General features: G+C 43.9%; 1 protein-coding gene across 7 annotated transcripts in view; it reads right to left on the minus strand.

Moving 5' to 3' along the window:
• Positions 1–24,406, minus strand: part of LOC142498980 (N-acylethanolamine-hydrolyzing acid amidase-like) — a 102,625-nt gene that overhangs the window by 70,280 nt on the left and 7,939 nt on the right. For all 7 annotated transcript variants that reach the window (XR_012802599.1, XM_075607693.1, XM_075607703.1 and 4 more), the window contains exons 4-5: positions 20,590–20,680; positions 14,839–14,915 (exon numbers count right to left, since the gene is read on the minus strand). Coding sequence is in view for 6 of the 7 variants with exons in the window: in XM_075607693.1 (XP_075463808.1) it covers positions 14,839–14,915; positions 20,590–20,680 (168 nt within the window). In the remaining variant the exon portion in view is untranslated. The remainder of the gene's footprint in view (positions 1–14,838; positions 14,916–20,589; positions 20,681–24,406) is intronic.

Genomic DNA, 24,406 nt, shown 5'->3' on the forward strand with positions numbered 1-24,406 from the left:
AAAGAAGGAAACAACATATGCATACAACCCTGCCTTAAGAGGAATGTGCCTTTTTCATGTTTTTCATGCTCTAGATCCAAGTCTCCCTGCTTCTCTACCTTTGTCCCTGACCAGACCAGATGCGATAAAGGATCCTATTAAGGATGCGGGCGGAGATCCGGATGTCCCAGTTAACTAAGATGTGGACACAGATATGAATGCAGTGATTGGTGAAGCGTGGGACCGGTATATATATATGTAGATAACCGAGTGGCCCACACTTTACATCCTTGGTCATACAAGTGATTCAAGCTACAGAATTGATGTGCCCATCTGTATATCCTCTGTTAATCTCTAGTCCATATACTGAATGCTCACGGGACTCTGGTGAAGTATTTACTATGTACATCAGTTGATTATGCTCTTCAACTCATGGACCTACTCACATACTGTATGTGCAAATTTGATTGTTAATGTTTGCACTATTTCATGCCCAGCTTATTTACATCATTACCTGGACACTAAATGCTAATTTGCATGTCATTTCCCAGAATCCCTTACTGCAGTGGGAGCACTGTATGCTAGGTGATAATGGTTGAAAGGCATGGTTACAGACCTGTCTAAGACATGTGAATGTGCTCACAAGTGATATTATTTATTGGCTATATGCTAACGGTGGAGGTTGTTTGTTGCCTTTTTCACCCACCATACCTTAATGTATATATATATATATATATATATATATATATATATAAAAAAAACAAAAAAGTGTGGCGCCAAAAAATAATACTGTGATATGAATAAATTAATGGAACTATAATTAATAAATAAAGAATTGTGTAAAGTGTGTAATGTTTAAAATTGTGTATATCTCTTAAACTAGTGTGACCTTTTTAAATTCTATTATAACACAACCAATAAAAATTATCATAACAGTGCATAAACGTGCTAAAAAAAGAAACAGAAAAATCAATAAAAATCCAACCAGTCCTTCAATAATTAGTCCATAATGATGAGGTTTCCGATGTTGATAAAGGGGTCTTTGGGCTGCTCTCACACGGGGTAAACCACCTCCACAGATATCTACAGACAGAAAAAGAGAGAGAGCGCACGCCCCATAGCCTCATATTGCATAAAATTTATTAAAAGGGGGAAGGGGGTGGGGGGTGGGGGGGGTAGGAATCGCACTCACAGGATGCAAATAGTTAAAAGGCAGTTTGTGAATATATCACCACCATCCGGTTCTGGATACTGGAACACGTCTCCGTGGACTCCCTCAGGGCTGCCAGACACGATCACCAGGAACCAGATGTATAAGGCTCCGTTCGCTGTCTGTGTATAGTCCAAACTCCAGCTCTCACTTCCAATGGTCGCCGATTGTATTCCCGCGCTTGGTGTAGGCTTCTGCGCGTGTGCGGCGGCGTCGTGATGACGTAATCGCGCTCTCAGTACCCTAACGCGTTTTGTCACCTGACCGGTAACTTTCTCAAAGGGCTGATGCTGAATGGAATCAAGTCCTGCCCTTGTAGTGTCGGGAAATACTATTGGTGTTTAGTCCCTTAATGACACTCCTTCTGTGCTCTAGGAAACGGGTGCAGAGGGATCTAGTGGTGCGTCCCACATAGCGTAGGCCGCAACCACACTGGATGCAGTACACCACAAATGAACTAAGACAATTGATGTAGTTCCTGACCTGATAGATAATATCTCTGTTGGAGGAGCTGAAACTGGATCGGGCTTTCAAGTGCCTACAGGTGATACACCTGCCTCGTCCACATTTATGGTTACCTAAGGGGCCTTTTAAAGTTGTTTTTTCAGAGTTATTTACTGTTTTTAATTTAGATGGAGCTATAATACTCTTCATGCTTCTGGTTGCGGCCTACGCTATGTGGGACGCACCACTAGATCCCTCTGCACCCGTTTCCTAGAGCACAGAAGGAGTGTCATTAAGGGACTAAACACCAATAGTATTTCCCGACACTACAAAATCAAACACAACCAGGACCCAAAATGTATGTCAATCATGGGCCTGGAATTTATTTCTCCCTGTGCTCTGGGGGGCGATCGGTATAAGATCTTGTGCAGACAGGAGACTTATTGGATCCACCAGTTGGGGACTCTCACCCCCGGTGGACTCAATGAGTGTCTGGATGCTAGTACACTGGTCTGATCTCCTGACCTCTTGGACTCTCTTCGCTCTCCTCAAGGGAACTTATGGAATAGTTCTCGTCTGCGGTCCTCTTTTTTCCACACTCCCTCATTTAGTACATTTTCCCTCCCTCCTCTCCCATCCCAAAATTCCCCTTCCTGAAGTTTCCCCTCCTTTCCCACCTCCCCATCCATTCCCTATTCCCCCATTCCCAGATTTTTCCCTCCATTTCATCCCTACCTATCCCATATAGACCTCCTACAATATTTGAAGAGGTGTTTATTATTCTTTTTCTATTTTGGTTCTTTTATATAATATTATAAATTTAAATAATTTTTATTTAGAAATTTCTTTTATTGTAGGCCTTACTATGTATAAGTCACGTCCAAAACCATTATGATTCAATACCTTGCCCTTCCTCTCTTCTTTTCTCTCTTAACCCATTGTATTAGTACAGGGGTATGAGTGTGACTATTATAGGTCATTCTTTTCTTGTTTCTGTGGTAATAAGTGAATTCAATTCCTATATCTTATAGTATTTGAGGTATAAAGTGTAATAAATTGAACATCGAGGAAAATATATATAATTTGTATGTATTTGCAGTATACAGAGATATTGAGAAGATATACAGATACAATCTATTAACCCAAAAGGGAATTTATTAACTTCTCAATATACATCTTTTTCTCTGTGTACACTCATGCTTTATATTGACTATGGGTCCTAAATCTTTCTCTATGTATATATGGATATGGAATTGGAATTTATGGGTAATATTGTTCTATGTATGATTGAGATCTGTTGTTTTAGATCTGAATTCATTGTTTTAATTAATGTGATCTTGCTTTTATGTGGTGATCATGTAGTGCAATGTATGGTATAGTTATCCACACTTATGGATAGTGTGAAAATAAAATTTGTATATATCTTGTACGATTAACTTATCTTGCGGATTTTCCTATTGGGAAATCATTAAATATAGTTTGAGAATAGTGTTTGAAATTATACATTGCAGTACAATGATTGATGAATTTATATAGTGTCAAATTGCTTGAATTTTATTGCTAGTGTTAGTATTAATGTTATGATATCCTTCTTGTTCCCATATTATTGTCCATAAGGATTTTCAATTATATATCTACTTTATGTTCATTCCTTAAGTGCACTAGTCCAAATCAGCCTTTAGAAAACTAGTCCTCAATGTGATTAGCATCTATGACATGTATTAGCCCCATTAGTGCCATTCAGGTTTATTCAATCACCCGATCACGGGTTGCCTGGCAACGGACTGGTTATAAAAGGGCAGGACTTGATTCCATTCAGCATCAGCCCTTTGAGAAAGTTACCGGTCAGGTGACAAAACGCGTTAGGGTACTGAGAGCGCGATTACGTCATCACGACGACGCCGCGCACGCGCAGAAGCCTACACCAAGCGTGGGAATACAATCGGCGGCCATTGGAAGTGAGAGCTGGAGTTTGGACTATACACAGACAGCGAACGGAGCCTTATACATCTGGTTCCTGGTGATCGTGTCTGGCAGCCCTGAGGGAGTCCACGGAGACGTGTTCCAGTATCCAGAACCGGATGGTGGTGATATATTCACAAACTGCCTTTTAACTATTTGCATCCTGTGAGTGCGATTCCTACCCCCCCACCCCCCACCCCCTTCCCCCTTTTAATAAATTTTATGCAATATTATGCTATGGGGCGTGCGCTCTCTCTCTTTTTCTGTCATATATATATATATATATATATATATATATATATATATATATATATATATATATATAAAGATCACTTGTGAGTACATTCACATGTCTCAGGCAAATGAGCCAACCGCGTCACCTTTTGACTGAAAAAACATTGTTACATGGAGCCCATATAAGCTAAGGCTCGCTCGCCCCACCATAACTTAAAATGTGATGGTATATATATATATATATATATATATATATACCATCACATATATATATATATAACAGCAGGCACTTCAAAGGCTCCAAAGAAATAGGTGCTTGTTCAACAAAAATAACCGGAAACCAGGTGTCCCACTAGGGAGACAAAAAACAGCACTCAAGGTATATTGCAAAAGTGTATTGAAAAAAAGCAGGCACATATAAATCCAACGTTTCGGTCCTGTATAGGACCTGAGGAAGGTCCTATAAAGGACCGAAACGTTGGATTTATATGTGCCTGCTTTTTTTCAATACACTTTTGCAATATAAAACATAAAAAATACTGTGCGCTACTACCTAACTAACTAACCTATAAATAAAATATATGAATATATATAATATATAATATACAGTGCAGTGACTAAACCAAATAAATGTGTGGAAAAGAATAAACCACAACTCCCACAGTGAGGTATATAGAAAATAAATAAATTATATCACATAACCGTGTTGCTGTTAAGGGCGTCTGCTGCTATAAACACAGGGGGTGGCTCAGCACCCCACACACTCTAAGAAAATGGAAACAAAAGAAAACAGCGCACAACGCCAAATAGTGAAGCAAATTTTACAATATATTATCAATTAAAGGGGTAATAAATCTGCGTACATAATAAAGGTTGGTAAAGTGCATTTAGTGTGTTTCACATTGATTACCACTCGGCAGCTGTTGTCAGGAGAGTCTGGTGCTTGCTTCTCTCAGGTAGTGCCACTCCGTTGGTTCTGGGGCAGGGTTCTTGTCTGGACTTCTCATCCGTCGGTACTTTGCTCCCAAGGGAGTTTCCCTTTAAGCAACCAGGCTCCGCTGCAGGTATTGGTGCTCAGTGGGACCACTCAAGCTTCCAAGCCGTCTGGAGCAGCTCATGTAGCTCAACAGATAAATCCTCTGCACGGAGGTTAAACCGCAGCTTGCAGGGGCACACTCGGCGTGCCACGATGCCGCTCCGTCGCGGGACGCTGCGTGATGACGTCACTGTCTCCGCAGCAGTGATGGAATCGGCAGGGAGGTAAATAAAGTCTTGCAAAGTCTCTCAAAAAGGCTCAAATCAGCACACAAGAATGATAATAGCAGGGCAAAGCCAATAAATAGGCAAATAGCAAATATAAGGCAATAGAAATATGTCATCCAACGCGTTTCGTAGAATAAACTACTTCTTCGGGGAATAATTAGGCCATTACCCAGAGGTCTTATATACCTCACAAAGATACCTTATTGGTTGACCAATTAAAAGTAAACCAATCATCTAAAATAGGTAATGGTCTGTGTGATAGGGAAGATGGTAATTTACTTTTAAAACAACAACTTTATTAACAAAATCGAAAAATACATATTAAATTGAAACCTACACATAAACAAAACCTAGCATAAATAATTAAAAACATGCTGGAATAAAAGAAACACAATATTAGTAACTTAAAATAGACACCATCATTAAATATATATAAAAGATGTAACTAGAAATATAGAGTAAAGCAAAGCAGGGAAAACAGAGATACAATGATTAGTAGCACATCCCCTGGGTTCAAAGGGGGGAAGGGCTAGAGATTTAATAAAATGCCCAAATATCCACATCCTCATTTAACCCCTTAGGGGACATAGTATCTAACTTATGTATCCAATAAGTCTCTTTAGAAGACAATATTTTGACTCTGTCCCCACCTCTCCTATTTACAGGAATAAACTGAATCCCCTTAAAAGTGAGACTAGACGGATCTTTATTATGGTGTACCAAAAAGTGTCTGGATACACTGTGTTTTTCAAAACCATTTTTAATATTTCTGACGTGTTCCTGAATACGGACCTTAAGGCTGTGTTTGGTTCTGCCTACGTATTGATACCCACACGCACACTCCAATAAGTAAACAATATGTGTGGATGTACATAAAATAAAGTCATCAATATTAAAAACTTCCTTTGTGATTTTTGAATAAAATGTATGTTTGTCAGGATGTTGGTATTTACAAATTGTGCACTTACCACAGATAAAGTTGCCCTTTGGTTTAGGCCCTAGCCAATTCTTTTGCGATGTAGTATTATTTTTACTTATAAAAACATCACTAGGTGCTAACAAGTTTTTAATATTTTTGGCTCTCCTATAAATAAACCGTGGTTTGGTGTTTAGATGTGATCCCAAAATAGGATCATTGCACAATATACCCCAGTGTTTGTTAAAAACCTTTTCAATGTCCCTATGAACAGAATTAAAATCTGTAATAAAGGCCACATTGAGAGTATCGTTTTTTATATTTTGTCCTTCTTTATTTCTAGTCTTGGATCTATTTTGAATTAGCATATCCTTACGATCCATATTGCGTACCCTTATAATCTCTCTTTCTAGAAGTTCCTTAGGATATCCCCTCTCTCTAAATCTCAAGAATAGTTTATTAGCCTGCTTGTTGAAAACCTCTAAACTACTGCAGTTACGTCTGAGTCTAACGAATTGCCCTCCTGGTATATTATTTATCCATGTACTTTTGTGATTGCTATTCGCCATCAGCAAGTTACTAGTATCCACCTCCTTAAAGAAGGTCTCAGTCTCCACAGTACCATCCACTTTGGAAGTAAGTCTTAAATCCAAAAAATCTATCTGGGTGGCATCCACCTTGTGTGTAAACTCATTGAAACAAATGAATAATCACTTTACAAAAAAACTTTACAAAAAACAGCCTAGCTTCAGATCCTCATTTAGTCCATATCGGGAGATGGTCTTAAGAACTTGAACTTAAGACCATCTCCCCATATGGACTAAATGAGGATCTCAATGTGTTTATGTATCATCTAGCAATGTCGATTTCCTCCATCCCCCTTTCCCTTGCATGTTTTATTCACGTTACTCACCTTTGGGTGTTCTGCATCACTCGGTGTCCAATGTTTTAGAACAACACACAATCAATACACGGTTTAATATGGATAGACCACCACTGTAACCAACAATATATGTGGACTGACTTTTCGTACTACTAGCATTTATATGTTACTTTCTAGTATGCATGTAGTACACTTGCTCACTATATATTTTGCGAGCCTATTATATAGATTATAGTCACTGCACCAACACTCTACCTGGTAGGGCTTCATGTATGCTGGAATTATATGGTTCCATCTATATTACAGTCTTCAATATACAGACATTAGTATCTTTATGTACATGCTCATTTACATGTTTGAGTTTATCATTTGTTTGGTCTTATGCTTATCCCTGCACTATATGTATTCAGCCTTTGGCCACATGGTGCATTGCATCGCTATTATTTGTGCTTGTGGTGTAATAGCCATTTTTATCATGTCCATGCCCTCTCTATGGCTGGCTAGGACGTTGTCAGATTGCCAGGGCATACATGATGCGTACGTCATAGACCCATGCTCCATTGCATGCATCATCTGTATTTCCACCGCTCGCGCTACCAGCGCAGCATTGCGCATGTGCATTAGCGCAGACACACGCGTACCCCTCCTTACAGCAGTCAGGGACGCGATTGGGTTGTTTGGGACACACTGCGCATGCGTGTGTCAACACAACGGAACGTAATGCTCAATAATCATTCTCCCTCCCTCCACCATACGTCAGGCAAGCGATCAGTTCAAACAAACGCGCTGCAATCGGGTTTGAGATCGCAAACTGCCCGTTCCACCTTGATTGCTTTCACCAGACATGGTACACTTTCCCTAGGACTATCCAAATAAAGGTATGCTTGTATGGGATATCATAGCAGTATTAATAGCATGCATCTATAGTATTAAGGGCGGTCAGCTGCCTTAGGCATTACTGTATATGTATTTCCACAGTTTAGAATTGATGTGCATTTAAATGTTACGGTATGCATAATGTAGTCATGGTTACCTAGACATAAACAGGATGTACTGTGACGTCACTATGTGGACAGCATGGATTTAACATGTGACCAATTATACATGAGTTTAGATCAGGCTGTTTCATTGGTGCTGACCAGTGTCAGCATGTTGGATTGGCTGTGAAGCATTGTGGGTTGTATCTGGGATTGCAATTTGGATTTTCATGATTGTTTTCAGGTGTTTTTTTAGTATGTTTTAAGGGGTATATATGGGTGCTTGTGTCAGTCTGAGGTGCACTGCCCTGAGGAAGGTCCCGTTGGGAGGACCGAAACGTTGGCGGCTCTGTGTCACGTAATACACTTTTTTTGATACCAACTCTGCAGTGTGCTGTCTTCTTTTGGCTATCAGGATCCCCTGGTTACCACATGTCTCTATATATATATATATATATATATATATAACTAACTCAACCCCGTTATAGCGCGGTCCTCGGGGGTCACCCGATCCAACCGCGCTATAACCAGTGTTGCGCTAATTTAAAAAAAAATGGCCGCCACGCACCCGATCGGGAGGAGGGAGGAGGGGGGAAGAGGTGGCCGGCAGCCCTACATGTCCCCAAGCAGCCCTACACGTCCACTCACACTTCCCCTAGCAGTCTCACTTCCCTTAGCAGCTCCACACCAATTCCCCCCGCCAGCACCTCTCCGATCCCCCCCCGCCAGCCCCGCTCCAATCCTCCCCACCAGCCATTCTCGGTACCCCCCGCCAGACACGCTCCAATCCCCCCCCCCACCAGCCACGCTCCGATCCCACCTGCCAGCCCAGCTCCGATCCCCCCCGCCAGCCATGCTCTGATCCCACCCTGCCAGCCCCACTCCGATCCCCTCCGCCAGCCCCGCTCCAATCCCCCCCCTGCCAGCCTCGCTCGGACCCCCCCACCAGCCATGCTCTGATCCCACCCTGCCAGCCCGCTCCGATCCCCCCCGGCCAGCCCCGCTTCGATCCCCCCAGCCAGCCCGCTCAAATCCCCCCGCCAACTCCGCTCGATCCCCCCCGCCAGCCATGCTCTGATCCCCCCCGCGAGCCACGCTCCGATCCCCCGCTGCCAGCCCTGCTCCGATCCCCCCCTGTCAGCCCCGCTCTGATCCCCCCGCCAGCCCCGCTCTGATCCCCCCGCCAGCCCCGCTCTGATCCCCCCGCCAGCCCCGCTCTGATCCCCCCGCCAGCCCCGCTCTGATCCCCCCGCCAGCCCTGCTCCGATCCGCCCCGCTCCGATCCCCCCCGCCAGCCCCGCTCTGATCCCCCCACAAGCCCCGCTCTGATCCCCCCCCTGCAAGCCTGCTCCGCCCCCCCGCCAGCCCTGCTCCGATCCCCCCCTGCCAGTACCGCTCTGATTCCCCTCCTGCCAGCCCCGCTCCGATCCCCCAGCCAGCCATGCTCTTATCCCCCCTGCCAGCCCGCTCCGATTCCCCCACGCCAGCCCCACTCCAACCCCCCACCAGCATCCCTCAAATCCCCCCCTGCCAGCCCCGCTCCGACCCCCCCCTGCCAGACCCGCTCCGATCCCACCCTAACAGCCCAGCTCCGATCCCCCCCTGCCAGCCCTGCTCTGACCCCCTGCGCCAGCCATGCTCTGATGCCACCCTGCCAGCCCCACTCCGATCCCCCCGGCCAGCCCCGCTCCGATCCCCCCGCCAGCCCCGCTTCAATCCTCCCCGCCAGCCCTGCTCCGATCCCCCCCGCCAGCCCCGCTCTGATCCCCCCCTGCAAGCCCCGCTCCGATCCCCCCGCCAGCCCCGCTTCAATCCTCCCCGCCAGCCCCGCTCCGATCCCCCCGCCAGCCCCGCTCCGATCCCCCCTTGCCAGCCCCGCTCCAATCCCTCCGCCAACCCTGCTCTGATCCCCCCACCAGCCACGCTCCGATCCCCCCTGCCAGCCCCGCTCTGATCCCCCCCGCCAGCCACGCTTCGATCCCCCCCTGCCAGCCCCACTCCGATCCCCCCACCAGCCCCACTCCGATCCCCTGCGCCAGCCCCGCTTCAATCCCCCTTCCTGCCAGCCCCACTCCGACCCCCCCCACCAGCCCACTCCGATACCCCCTGCCAGCCCCGCTCTGATCCCCCCACCAAACCCGCTCCGATCCCCCCCGCCAACCACGCTCCGATCCCCTCCTGCCAGCCCCGATCCCCCCCTGCCAGCCCCGATCCCCCTCTGCCAGCCATGCTCTGATCCCCCCTGCCAGCCCCGCTCCGATTCCCCCCCGCCAGCCCCGCTCCGATCCCCCCCATCAGCCCCGCTCCAATCCCCCACAGCCAGCCCTGCTCCGACCCCCCCTGCCAGCCCCGCTCCGATCTCCCCTGTCCGCCCCACTCTGATTCCCCCTCCCCGCCAGCCCCACTCCGATCCCCCCTGCCAGCCCTGCTCCAATCCCCGAATGTAGAGATGCAGCGCACAGCAAAGAAACAGGATTCCACGGGACAGCAGCAGTATAATAAAAATCCTTTATTTTGACGTCATGGTGCAGACAGGAGTAAGTGCAGGAAAAAAGCCTCTGTCTCTAACGCGTTTCACGCCTGTGTGGTGCTTCGTCGGAGAGTACAGGTAGGTGTGCCATAGTCGCCCTCTTATAGTGATGCCAATTTGCTAGAATTGCAAACCGCCGTGAAAATCAAGAACCGGAAGTGACGCTGCCGTCTCGCTAAACCGGAAGTGACGTTCCGCAATGCGCGAGTCAATATTGTTTACATTCTCTCTTGGCAGTGATATTCACGTCATCTCTCCAATGGAGACAGCTAATGAAGAGATTGCCAAGTCAGGTGGTAATGTATCATTAGGATAAGATAACCGGATGTGATGTGGCCGAATCTCTAAACCGGAAGTGACGTATCGCTACTATGTGCGAGACAGCCTTTGTTTACAAGCTGTCTAGGTAGTCATGACAACCTTGCACGTCAACCCTACAATAATATAGGGAGGGGAAAAAGATATTTGATGAGGGGAGTATGGCACGGATATCTTGCTAAATGGTCATTTGATCTACATAAAGCAAGATATATTAAAAACAAATGGACATATATAATGACATATCAGAGGACATAACACTATAATAGTTTATAACAATTGTAACAATCTATAAATATAATAGAATAGTTATTGGAGTGAGAACAAGAAAATGTATTATATTGTTCAGATTAAGGAACATATAGACAGAGCAGTAGACTAGTAAATATCATTATTTATCATTATTTAGAGAGGATATCAATTTCAATCTTAACCAACTAAGTAAACCTAATAATATACAATCCTTATGGTAGTTGTTGAGATTATTGTAAAAAATGTTTCAACTCCCAATCAGTATTTATACCCCCGGGTGATAATGACCCGAGGGTATAAATCCAAAACATTTCTCTTTGATTGAGAATCCCTTCTCTGTTGCCTCCCCTGATGTGTTTGGGGATATGTTCCAGAGCATTGAATGTGAATGTTTCTATAGAGCCATATGGACAGTCATGAAGATGTTTAGCTACAGGTAAATTTAGATCATTCTTTTTAATAGAACGTAAGTGTTATGAGATTCTAATTTTTAACAGACGGTTGTCCTTCCAATGTATATGTTACCACAAGCACAATTTAGTTTGTATACTACATAGTTTGTGTTACATGTCATAAAATGATTAATTTTATATTTCTGACCTGTATGTTTGTTAATAATTTCTGACAGTGGAGTGGCATATTTGCAGTAAGAACAATTCCCACATTTATGGAACCCTTTAGGAAATTTCCTATTTTTAGAGTCTGAAACAAATAAAGTTGGTGATAAGTGATACCCGATGGTTTTGGCTTTTTTGTATACAAACTTGGGGGTATTAGATACAATAGTAGTAAGATCTTTATCCAACTGTAAAACCCTCCAATGTTTTTCTACAATTTGTTTAATGAGTTTTGCCTGATTGCTATAAGTCATAATAAAAAGTGGTGTTTCTGAACCTTGTTCCCTTAAGTTCCTATTTTTGGATTTATTTCTTCCTGTACAGGTGATTAATAATTCTTTTCGTTCTGTATTTAAGGCTTTTTCAAAAGCAGATTGAATATCCAGTAACCTCTATTTCTGAATCTTTCATGTAATATCTCAGATTCTTCCAAGAAGGATTCCTCAGTAGAACATATCCTTCTTAGTCTGAGATATTGTCCAATTGGAATACCACGTAGTAGTGGTTTCGGATGACTACTATTGGCCCTAAGGAGGGAATTGCGGGCATTGGGTTTGCGGAACAAATTTGTCTGAATTTTATAGTCAGTATCTATATATAAATTAATGTCTAAATAATTGATACGGTTGATGTGTATTGATGAAGTAAATTTTAGGTTAAAAGTATAGTTGTTGAGATAAGCAATGAAATCCTGTAGTGTAGAGCAGTCTCCCCTCCATATCAGAATGAGGTCGTCAATGTACCGACGGTAGAAAATAATGTTGTTACGGAATGTTATTATATTTATAGATTGTTACAATTGTTATAAACTATTATAGTGTTATGTCCTCTGATATGTCATTATATATGTCCATTTGTTTTTAATATATCTTGCTTTATGTAGGTCAAATGACCATTTAGCAAGATATCCGTGCCATACTCCCCCTCATCGAATATCTTTTTCCCCTCCCTATATTATTGTAGGGTTGACGTGCAAGGTTGTCATGACTACCTAGACAGCTTGTAAACAAAGGCTGTCTCGCACATAGTAGCGATACGTCACTTCCGGTTTAGAGATTCGGCCACATCACATCCGGTTATCTTATCCTAATGATACATTACCATCTGACTTGGCAATCTCTTCATTAGCTGTCTCCATTGGAGAGATGACGTGAATATCACTGCCAAGAGAGAATGTAAACAATATTGACTCGCGCATTGCGGAACGTCACTTCCGGTTTAGCGAGACGGCCGCGTCACTTCCGGTTCTTGATTTTCACGGCGGTTTGCAATTCTAGCAAATTGGCATCACTATAAGAGGGCGACTATGGCACACCTACCTGTACTCTCCGACGAAGCGCCACACAGGCGTGAAACGCGTTAGAGACAGAGGCTTTTTTCCTACAGTTACTCCTGTCTGCACCATGACGTCAAAATAAAGGATTTTTATTATACTGCTGCTGTCCCGTGGAATCCTGTTTCTTTGCTGTGCGCTGCATCTCTACATTCGTGGCTACCTGATCTTCACTCAAATTGCAGAAGCACGCATCTTGGAAGGCACTATGGGCATGGTCACGTGAGTTTGTACTTTAAACAGTACTTAGAGGTATTTTATTGGTGTTCCAAGCTGGTTGTCAGATCCAGTCCACATTGGCAGTGAGGGGGTGGGGCTCATATATCTCCATTACCCACACTCACCAGGACATTTATTCAGGTCTTAGACACATACGCTCACCCATATATACCTCACTTACTCATTTATATACCTTAACCCAGCCTACTATCTTTCTTCAATCAAGAAATTATTGATCATTATATCCTTGGCATCCAAGGTCCTTAGAGCACTATTAATGAACTATGTTGTTCTACCCTGCTCCAATCCCCCCCCAGCCCCACTCCGATCCCCCAGCAGCTGACACCAAAGGTAGGGATGTAGGTAGGGGGTCTGTGAGCGAGCTGTGTGTGTTGTGAGCGTGTGCAGTGTGTTGTGAGTGTGTGCAGTGTGCTGTGAGTGTGTTCAGTGTGTTGTGAGTGTGTGCAGTGTGTTGTGATTGTGTGCAGTGTGTTGTGATTGTGTGCAGTGTGTTGTGATTGTGTGTAGTGTGTGTGCAGTGTGCGTGTGCAGTGTGTTGTGAGTGTGTGCAGTGAGTGTGTGCAGTGTGAGAGTGTTCAATGTGTTGTGAGTGTGTGCAGTGTGCGAATTTAAAAAAAAATATTCGGGGTTCACGCTCAAATCGCATTACAGCAGATTGCACTATAACGGGTTTGAGCTGTATATATATATTTTTTGTGTATATATCATTTCAATATAATGTAACTGTTTACTAAAATCCCAGGTAGCTCAGCCTCCGCACCCTCTACAAGCCCAGTCAGCAACCTCACTGTTTTTCCATCCCTCAATGCCACCAATTTTGAGGGAAATACTGTGAGAACAGTATTTTTTTTTTTTTTTTCATTTAATACCTAGCTATTTTATGTACTTGTTGATATACCTTGTTGATATACAGTACATTTTGTATAGACATTACACACCATCTAGTGGTCATTGTGTATTACATTTCAATATTATCAGTACAGATAGTGTTAAGCTCATGGTAGCCACCCTTGCCCTGATAAAGCTCAAGCGGCGAAGCGCACTGTGTGAAGCCTGGATGTTATGAGGGACAGCACCCAAGTGAGGATACGCTGTTTATTGCCTGGTGATGTCCATGGCAAAGACGGAGGAGAGGTACTTTATTAGAACATGTATCACACACAGGCCCAATGTTATTTTTAAAGAAAACACTCCTTTTTACTTACGAATAAATCAGAACTGCGTCTGACAATTATTTCTGTAGTTTAATATTGTGTCACTTTAATGTTCTATTATATTTAGTATATTAGTTTTACCACCTATCACTGGGTGATCACTGCCTTAAATGCATTCTTTTTTTAAATTCACTAAATATATAATTTAGAGGTTTTAAGCTTCCATATTTCTGCTCCTTTCTTGTAACCATATTGGTCCTGCACAAATGTTGATTCATTGTTTGCGTTACATTTTATGGGTCCGACATGGAGTTCATCATAGACAAATTAATACTATATAGAAAGAAAGCATAGATATCCAAAGGTGAATGACATGGGTACTAAAATACATTCACAACTTTAATTATTCTCCCCTAAAATTATTACAACCTACAACTAATCTATAAAACATACTAATATGCATTTTGTAATGAAGTTTAAATAATATTTCTCCAACTGGATGTTCACTATATCTTCATATACTCACATCCCTCATCAGCCAGCTGACAGGTGAACTTCTCATCAAGAAAGCAGAGACTGCGCTCCTCCACCAATCACCATGCACTGCAAAGTAAGAGGGGAACCCCACAGATCAGAACAATGCTGAATACAAAAGGTAGAGTGTTGTTCTTTCAAATAGCGGGAATTAGAGCTGCGCAAACCCCCCTATTTTGTGTTCCTGCTGAATTTCTATGGAATGTTTTAATCATTTGATGTCATGTGCAAATTTTCACTACCGATTGGCGAATTTATAGACTTACTGTGCTGGGAATTAATGTTAAGAGCTGCTGAAAAACTTCACTTGAAAATATATTCGTTTTTTTCCATGCAGTTCTTTAAAATCCCCCAATGTGTGGTTGACTACATATTACCTGCACTCCTCCCTTTAGAAGTATGCTGCTGGTAAAAGGATTGGCCTTACAGTACATTTATGGAAAATGTTAGAAAACAAAAGAACAGATCCTGTGCTCCTACCAATCGGGCTAAAATATACTAGTACATGTTTACATTTAGAACCTAAATCTGTGTGATAAAGGAGTCATTTGGTTGCATCTTTTGATGAAAACATGAGGTTGGCAGGCTGGAATCATGTTTTGATTCCTTTGTCAAACAGACGTAGGATCTAAATGTAAACATTTCACTAGTATATTTTAGCCCAATTGGTAAGAGTGCAGAATTTGTTCTTTGTCCACTAATGTGTGGTATTTAATCCTGTTTTGTGTCTCATCCTGAGGAACTTTAATCCATAGTACAAAAATAATCCCTGAGTAATGTATTATATTAAGTGTTGCATCTAATTATGAATATAATCTAATTATGAAATATTTAAACTATATTTAATATTGATACTGAGATCATTCTCTTTTCTTTTCCTTTTATCAATGTGCGTGCCATGCATCATATACGGTGTATACGTCTATACATACACACAGAGAAAGAAATTCTCTGTGTATTGAAATGTGAGTAAAAGAGACCAGAGCAAGAGAGAACCTGATACTTGTCGGTCTGTCAAAGCGCAACGGGAAATCAGATTTCTGGGAAGACTTTCTCGCAACTATCGAGCATTTTATTGTGTAATACACACAATAGCGTAGTGTCCTAAATTTACTGTTATGTACATGTATATATATATTATTGTACAAAAGAACAGCGCAACCTGGGTTCACACATTTAAATAAGTGAAACAGTGAACACTAACAAATCTTTCCCTGCATCCTGGTAAGTCTCTCACACATTTCACCGTAGCTTCCTCAGGTTCACCCCTTTTCCTCAGGGGGCTGCAGGATACTCCTGATGAAGCTACAGCAAAATGCATAGGGCAGTGACTGCGTATGAGCAAACAGCTCCAGCTGACAGATCAGTGAGGTCACACAGATTGCTCTGTCTAGTATGAACTCAAACGCTCTCAACTGTCCACCACCACGTGACGCGGAAGTCATGACCATTTGATGCACATACCCATGAGAGGACGCTCACCTGGTGCTGAGATGAGGAGGACAAGGTTCTAGCTGCCCATGCTTTGAGTCGGTTGCACTCACAATGTTCTATCACTAAAATGTGACTGCGATGTGCATACGTTTTATGCTCAAGTGTCCCACATATGTTCCTGATACTTTGTCTGAAGGTCCACTAGATCTATTTGTCCTGAAAGCGTGGATCCTCATTTGGATTTCCCCCATTGTGTGATCCCTATATATTATTGAGTATTAAGTATAGTGTGTTTTTGTTATATTTTAGAGTAAAGGCCGCCGGGTTAAGTTTAACAAGGGGTCATAAAGTACATACATATATATATATATATATATATATATATATATATATATATATATATATATGTATCTGGTCTGATCATACAAGTGGTCCAATTATAGTTTACTAAGGGAGGAAGGACTCAGGCCCCGAAATAGCACATATAGGGGTCTATTCTAGTATGCTTCATAAAACGTCTCGCTGGGCATGTTACGCCGGGTTTTTTTTGCAGTGTATTTAACATGGTAAGCAATTGTGTTGACCGTACCACTCAGCCTAATACTTAACGGTAAAGGTATAACAGGGTGCAATAGGACAAATAGACACATTTTAACAAGGTAGGTTAAAGAAGAACCCAAAAAAAGGTCCTATATCTAGCACTCACTGTGGAAATTATTTTTGTGCATATTTAATCCATGAGATACACAATATCTCTACAAAAAGTCAAATGACCAGGGGCTAACCATCAGCTGACATATATTTTTCATACATGTCCACATAGGACTAAAATTCCAAAAACAATACGATTTTAATATGCATTACTAAATAAACATGGGAAATAAACATATAATAGGATATACTAAAAATCCTCATGGGAGGCCAAGGCCAGGTGTGTAACAAATATATACCTCAGTTCATAATAATAATGCCACCTAGATGGTATGATGGAAGCTAGTTAATAAGTACAATAACACTTCACCAAATAGATAATGGTGCAGCAGCAGAAGATGAAACTCGCAAAACAAGGGGTTAATAATGGTATACACATCTGAAATCATTAAGTTCAACATATTCAACATATATACTTGCATATAAAAATAATGTTATACTGTACCAAAATACTATTAAATAAACACCTAACCAACAAAACAATTCAAGAAATAAAACCGCTAACAAATCCTAAAATGTAATAAAAACAAGCCATCCAAATACATAACAATTTAGTGAAAAAATAAACATAAATAGAAAAAATAACAATCAATTCATAACAAGAATTTGCCAAAAAATGCATTGCCTGTCACTGTATTTATCTGTACCTAAGATAAATACATTAGCCGTTAAAAGGCTATATTATACATATCTGGCTAATAGTAATTTTGCCCATTACTATACTGTATATGTTGGGGGGGGGTTGTTGGGGGTAGAGGAGGTGGGTAGTAGGGTTTTGTGTTTTTGAATGTTGATTGTGGGTAGCGGGAATGGTGAAGGTGGCATTTGGCCCTTGATGGGTGTTTTTTCCTACCGGGTGGGTAGCGGGAGGGGTTAACTCCACCCACAACCCACCCCCCGCAAGAAATAAACACTCACCATGGGCCAAATACGACCATCACCCACCCCCGCTACTCACGATGTAGCCAGGTCTCCCTTTAACCGGCGGACCCCCTCCCCTCCTCTTACTCACTGCGGCCATTCGCAGGGAGGTGTGGGGGCATGTGCGCGAGCAGCACGCTGTTCCCTGACGCGGCCGGTTTCCAGGGACACGCGCGGGCCATTGCTAGGGCCGCAGTCGAGTTGCCGAGGTCCCGGCGGTTCACGGTGCAGGGCGCCACCATTGCGCATTGTCTTGCGCATGCGCAGTGAGAGCCAGGCTCCGGAAGGACCCCAAACAGCTCACACATGCGCAGGGATGAGCCCGCGAAACCCTAGCCTACCAGGGAAGGCTCTAAGCAGGGACTACGAGTCCCATGAGCCTCTGCGCACCCCACGTGATGCCATGGAGCCAATAGGGCTTAGGATCTCCCTGCAAGGGGAGACTAGAAAAATTTCGCGCGCTGAGGAACGGCAGTTGGAGCTGGGAGCAAGAAGGGGAAGGAAGGGTGCAGTGAGCAAGTGGCTCCTGCACCAGGTAAGGTTCCCCAGGTCCCAGACAAGCCCAAATCCCCACCAGGCTAGTGTGTAATTAATAAGGGACGCCCCCTAGGTTAGGGACTCTGCCCTTAGGTGCGTGTGAGGTGCATTCTTGTCAGGTCACAGCAGTCGGTGCTGTGAGGGCTGACAAGAGGGCATCGTGTGAGGTTGCAGTGTGTGGCTGCAGGTGTTGGGAATATTAGGTAGGAGTTAGTCAGAGGGGATCCGGGTGTTACGGGAGAGGTAGTGTGGGTGCAGGGGGTCAGTGACCCACCTGCATAGGACAGGCTACCCCGTAGGCCCCTATGAATTTCCCCGGAAGACACTTAAGGTTGCTAGGGATGGCCTATAGTAGCAGCGAGCATCACCTTAGTTCACAGAGTCAGTTAGGGACTCAGCAGATGCTGCGTTTCCATCCAGAGGTTTGGGCTCAGACCTCCGCTGCCGCTGCAGAGGCTTTCCACGTGGGATCGTCCTGGATGGTGGTTCCGGTGTTCTTCTCTCATCGGATCCTTTGTGAAGCCAGTTGCAGGCCCGAGCACTGGAGTGCTCGGCAGGTAATCCTTATCAACAAGTGCACCAACGATCCTATTAGCTTCACTAGTGACTGCGCAGTCACCCATATCCTCTCTCTGTAAGAGTGCGGGACATTGTGTGGGGATTATTGGACACGGGTGGGATCACCCGGTGTACGGGGGAGCGTCCGGCGAGACACCGTAGTCAGTGTCTCCTCTAGAGAGGGACACCTGTTGTTCTGTTGATGTTACAGTGGCGGCGCCGCTGAGTCTAAAGCGGCTGGAGACCGCAAGCCACGTGAAGACCCGTTTTTTTCCCCTCGGCGTGCCATGCGTCACCGATGCGCGGTCACGCTTCATCGGGTGCATGCGTGCATGGCGCGCGTGCCCAGGGCTCCCCGAAGGGAGCCCTGGTTGCTTGACATGTGGGGGATGGCGGTGGGGGGCCCAGGGGACCCGGTGGACCCGGAGATGGGAGGGGGATGCACCGATCGGAGGACCGATCCTCCGAGGCTCTGGCGCGCGCGCGTGACAATTCGGCGCCAGCTGGAAATCTGCCGAGACCGGGTGAGTGTTAGACTCAGCTCGGCAGCGACAGTATATGGTTCCTATGATCACAAGTAAAGGTATTGGTTATTATAACATACGGTGTGCTGAGTATTTGTATGTGTCCTGCGAGGAACAATCCCCGCTCTGCTGGGAACCATCGCAGGTGGAGGCGCTGCACCGAGTACAGGGTTACTCGTGGAGGCGCTGCACCGAGTACAGGGTTACTCATAATATACTTGCCCCAGGTTCCCTGTGGCAGAATCTCAGCCCTCCTGTGAGCCTAACAGGTAAAGCACCACACCTGGTAACTGTAGGTTCTCCGCACTCAAACTATATCTGCTATTGGGTGGGGGAATACCCGTTACAACAATAAACATGGCACCGGTAGTTAACCCTTCATTCACTTAGCCGTTAGCCGCTAAGGTAATGAAGTTGCCTTTAGATGCATTTATATTGCACTGGATTGATGTCGTTAGTCACCGGTGCTGGTATTAATGTCTATCAGATCAAGAGACCCATGGCATCAATCCGATGTCTTCTCACCAGCTTCCAACAGCTTCACGCCAACTTTTACTGGCGAAAGGAATTTGGAAGGCAATTGCCATTCTAGAGCCTCAATAACCTAATCGAGGCTACTAGAATTGCACGAATTTCAAAACTGCCGATAAGGGGCTTATCGCGGCACACCTGGCGATGTGTTTTGGACGAGAGCCAAAAATGTCGATTAATGCTTTCGCCGCCCACTTATCGAGGCTTTCTGAATCGCTGTAGCTATTTTTGGCTGAAACTGCTAAAAAGCCCGATAAGTAGATTATGAAGGATTCTAGCATAGGCCCCATAGACTGTTGAAATGGTGTCACACTCACACACACACACACACACACACACACACACACACACACACACACACACACACACACACACACACACACACACACACACACACACACACACACACACACACACACACACACACACACTGTAGGGCAGCTATTTCAATTAATTCCATTTGCTACAGTGAATGTGAAATCTGTCAATTCCAATATTGCAATCAACACACATAATTAAACATGTACCTCTTTGGTTACCAGAGACCGTAAATTTGTATGGGCTTTGTCCAGTCCAAAGCCCTACATAACCCATGAAGGCGGTACCTGTATATGCGATCTGAAATGGGAAGGGACATGACAGCAATTAAACATACAAGCATGGCCCATTTTAGGATGTTTTCTCTGCATAATGCTTTTTAAAGAGTGCAACAATGTGCATTAAGGAGATGAGTGCACTTCATGAGCTTGTAATAATTCGATGATATGAGGAATTTTAAACCACAAATAAAACCTGTCCCTTTCTTCCAATACCTTCTGAGTGATAACAAGTATACTGATAAACCCAACTATGAAGATTTTACTGTATACTGGCAATATCCTGCTTTGTCTGAGCTCAGAGAAGGTACATTTTTAGTGATCGATCAAATGAGTTATTTCCCCTGCATGTTTATTTATTTAATTTTTTTAGATATGTTTACAATATTGTACAATATAGTGTTATTTTTTCCACCTCTAGTTATTTCCCTGCTTATGGATTTTTTTAAACTGTGTTTTTCAAAGAACCTTGTTTTAGAAGATTAGGATATTGGTCAGACCCTTTCATGTCTGCATGGAAAACAGTTCTGTGCTGTAAGGTAGCGAGGAGAAAGTGAGACTAAAAAGAGAGAGATGCCATGGGAACTCTATTGCAGGATCTGTATCTTTTTAAATACATTTAAAAATAGGTACATAAGAAAAAACTAAGGTTGTGTTGCTTTAAATAGCAACACAAGGAGATCCCTTTTATATAGTCCATTTTGGGGGAAGTTACACCTTTAAATATTACATATTTACCTAGCTGCACCGCTTAGTAAGTATGGCTCATAATGGTCTTTTACCGACATAATGTGCTTGTTTTAAATACATTATGGAAATAAAATGATACACCAAAACTTCAGGGTATTAAAAACCATAAAATATATGTAAAATTTGCTGCTCAACTGCTGAGATGTAATGCTTTCCTACTGGTACTCTTATAATGACATTTCCACTTTGGGTTCACAGCCATCCATAGGGCATTCTTTAAAAAAAAAAAAACAGATTTATAGCAAATTCATTTCATATAATATCTTAATTGTGGCAATGTTGCATTCCACTAACAGGTATTAGGTATCAGGTATCACAAATGTATCTCGACTATTGTAACCTTCTACTGGCCGGCCTCTCCCTTGTCACCCCTACATTATAAACCTTAACGCTGCTGCTAGAATCACTTTACTCTTTCCAAAATCTGTCTCAGCGTCTCTCCTGCTGAAATCCGTCTCCTGGCTTCCTATTAAATCCTGTATCACTTACAAAATTTTCCTCCTCACTTTCAGTCATCTCAGTCACTATCCACATGCCTGACTCTTCTGTCTACCCCTTTTGTATTTAAAGCCCTCTCTCGCATAAAACCTTTCTCACTGACTGCCCCATGCCTCTGGAATGCCCTTTCCCTGAATATGTGACGGCACCCTCTCTCTCCACCTTTAAGATCTTTCTTAAACCACACCTCTTTAATGGAGCATATAGTAGCTACGCTGGCTTATACTATACACCCCATATGGACTGACATTGACCCCTTGCAGATACACTTACCAGAACACTCCCCTACTGTCTCTGTACATTCTTCCCACTTACATTCTATGCTCTTCGGGGCTGGGACTCCTGTTCCTATTGTTAATTTTATGTCTGAATTGCTTATTCTCATTATGTTATATTTGTAGCCCCCCTGTGATGGAGGGGGCTGCCCCAGCCCCCTCCCAGACCCCAGCACCTCTCTCAGATCCCAGCACCTCTCTCAGACCCCAGCACATCCCATACCTCCTTCCCCCACACCCCCTCCCTCTCCCTGTGCAGGGGCTGGGTTGTTGTGCCAGGGAGAGAGTTGTTAATCTAGCCCTTATGATTGACTCACCACAAGCCCCGCCCCCTCCAAATGATTGGCCCTGGAGCAGGACTATGAGGTCAGCCTGTTTGTTGAGACTCTCTGGGGGAAGACATTTTAGATGCTATGAGCTCTCATGGTTAGAGGGGTTAAGGCTGCACTCCACAAAAAAAGAAAATGCATACAATTTACCGGTGCTGCTGGTTCAAGGAAGTACCTGCCATAAACTCCAAAATACACCGAGGAAAAGAAGGGATCCAGCGCTCCACGGATTTCTGAATAAGAAAGATTTATTGTGCCACACAACGTTTCGACCTCATGGTATTTATCAAGTGACTAGGCATACATAAGTCAGGATCTACCCAGTATATATATATCCATGACCATTACCCATATACAGGTGAATAACAAGTGAATTACAAGTGAAAAAACAAGTGAACATTACCCCCAGCTGACCGGACTGATCAGGGGAGGCAAATTGGGGTCAGCTGGGGATAATGTTCACTTGTTTTTTCACTTGTAATTCACTTGTTATTCACCTGTATATGGGTAATGGTCATGGATATATATATACTGGGTAGATCCTGACTTATGTATGCCTAGTCACTTGATAAAGACCATGAGGTCGAAACGTTGTGTGGCACAATAAATCTTTCTTATTCAGAAATCCGTGGAGCGCTGGATCCCTTCTTTTCCTCAGTGAGCTCTCATGGTGGCATGCACAGTTACCTCACTGCCCTGCATCATCCCAGAGACTGTATTCCTGCTTCCCCAGGTGAAACTGACCCCTTGTAAGTTTCAGAGTAAAACTCTGTCATTTATAACACCCTCCCCTTTACTTTACTGATACTGACTGTATGCTATATTTGTGTACTGCCCCCACTAGATTAAACCCTTGTTCAATCGCTTAATTGTCGTGACTGAGTGTGAGCCCACATGTTTGTGTAACTTGTGACCTACGGTATACTGGGATATTTGCTCAGACGCTACCCACTAGTGAGTTCAGGCTGGGGTTGTTGCTGTATGTGCCTTGTAATTCAGTAACTTGCTGGGAGCTCTGGAATTCTCTAGGTCAAGTGGAAAATCATTGTGATCTGCGTGCAGGCATTGTGGAATTGTTTTGTGTGTTCTGGGAAGCCTGGGGACCCTCTGCATTAATTTAGGTCCCTTTGTCCCCAGACCCAACGGGTATCAGGGTAAGGTTGTGTAATCTGTGTACCAGGCAGAGGAGTGTGACTCTTAGGTTGGGGCCCATAGTCATTCTGGGTGGTAGCTACCCTCCTAACAATGTCAGGCTAGGATTCCTAGGGTTTAGTCTGGGTCAGTGTTCCCAGGATTGGATGGAGGGTATCCCGGGTATAGGAGCATGGCTCTTTTAGTGGGCCCTCTAATTGTTCTGTGGGATGAGGCTACCATCCTGGCAAAGTAAGGCCATGGATGTTAGTGGATTTTTTTTGGGCACCTTTTTGCCTTAGCCAGAGCGAATACCTTGCGGTCAGTAGGACTGAGGCACGTGCCCAGCGGGAAGAGTCTGGATAGACTCAGTATACGGGTGACCCTGTGTTTTGTGATTCGACAGTCTGGCGCTCCGGTATGATCAGACCTCTCCATGACAGCTGACCGTCACACCCCATTTAGGATTACTAGGGCCGTAAGGGGTTAACTGTGTGGGCTCACACTGAGTAACACCCCTTCTGTATGATATGGTGCTGGTGATTCTGCAGAAGTTAACCCCGTCCCTTTTCTGCCTGGATACAGTGACATCATGCTAGGCTATCAATATAGGGGGAATGGGGGGGAGGGTTTTTTTTTTTCTGGATGAGCAAATCCCAGGAGGAACTGAAGGAGATCTCATTGTGAATAGTTATGTAAACCTCTTAGTATAGGATAGCTTCCCCATCCCTTTTATTGTTTTCAATTAGGAAGAGTACCCTGTGT

Source organism: Ascaphus truei, chromosome 1 (genome assembly GCF_040206685.1).
Source record: "Ascaphus truei isolate aAscTru1 chromosome 1, aAscTru1.hap1, whole genome shotgun sequence".
Taxonomy (NCBI): Eukaryota; Metazoa; Chordata; class Amphibia; order Anura; family Ascaphidae; genus Ascaphus; species Ascaphus truei.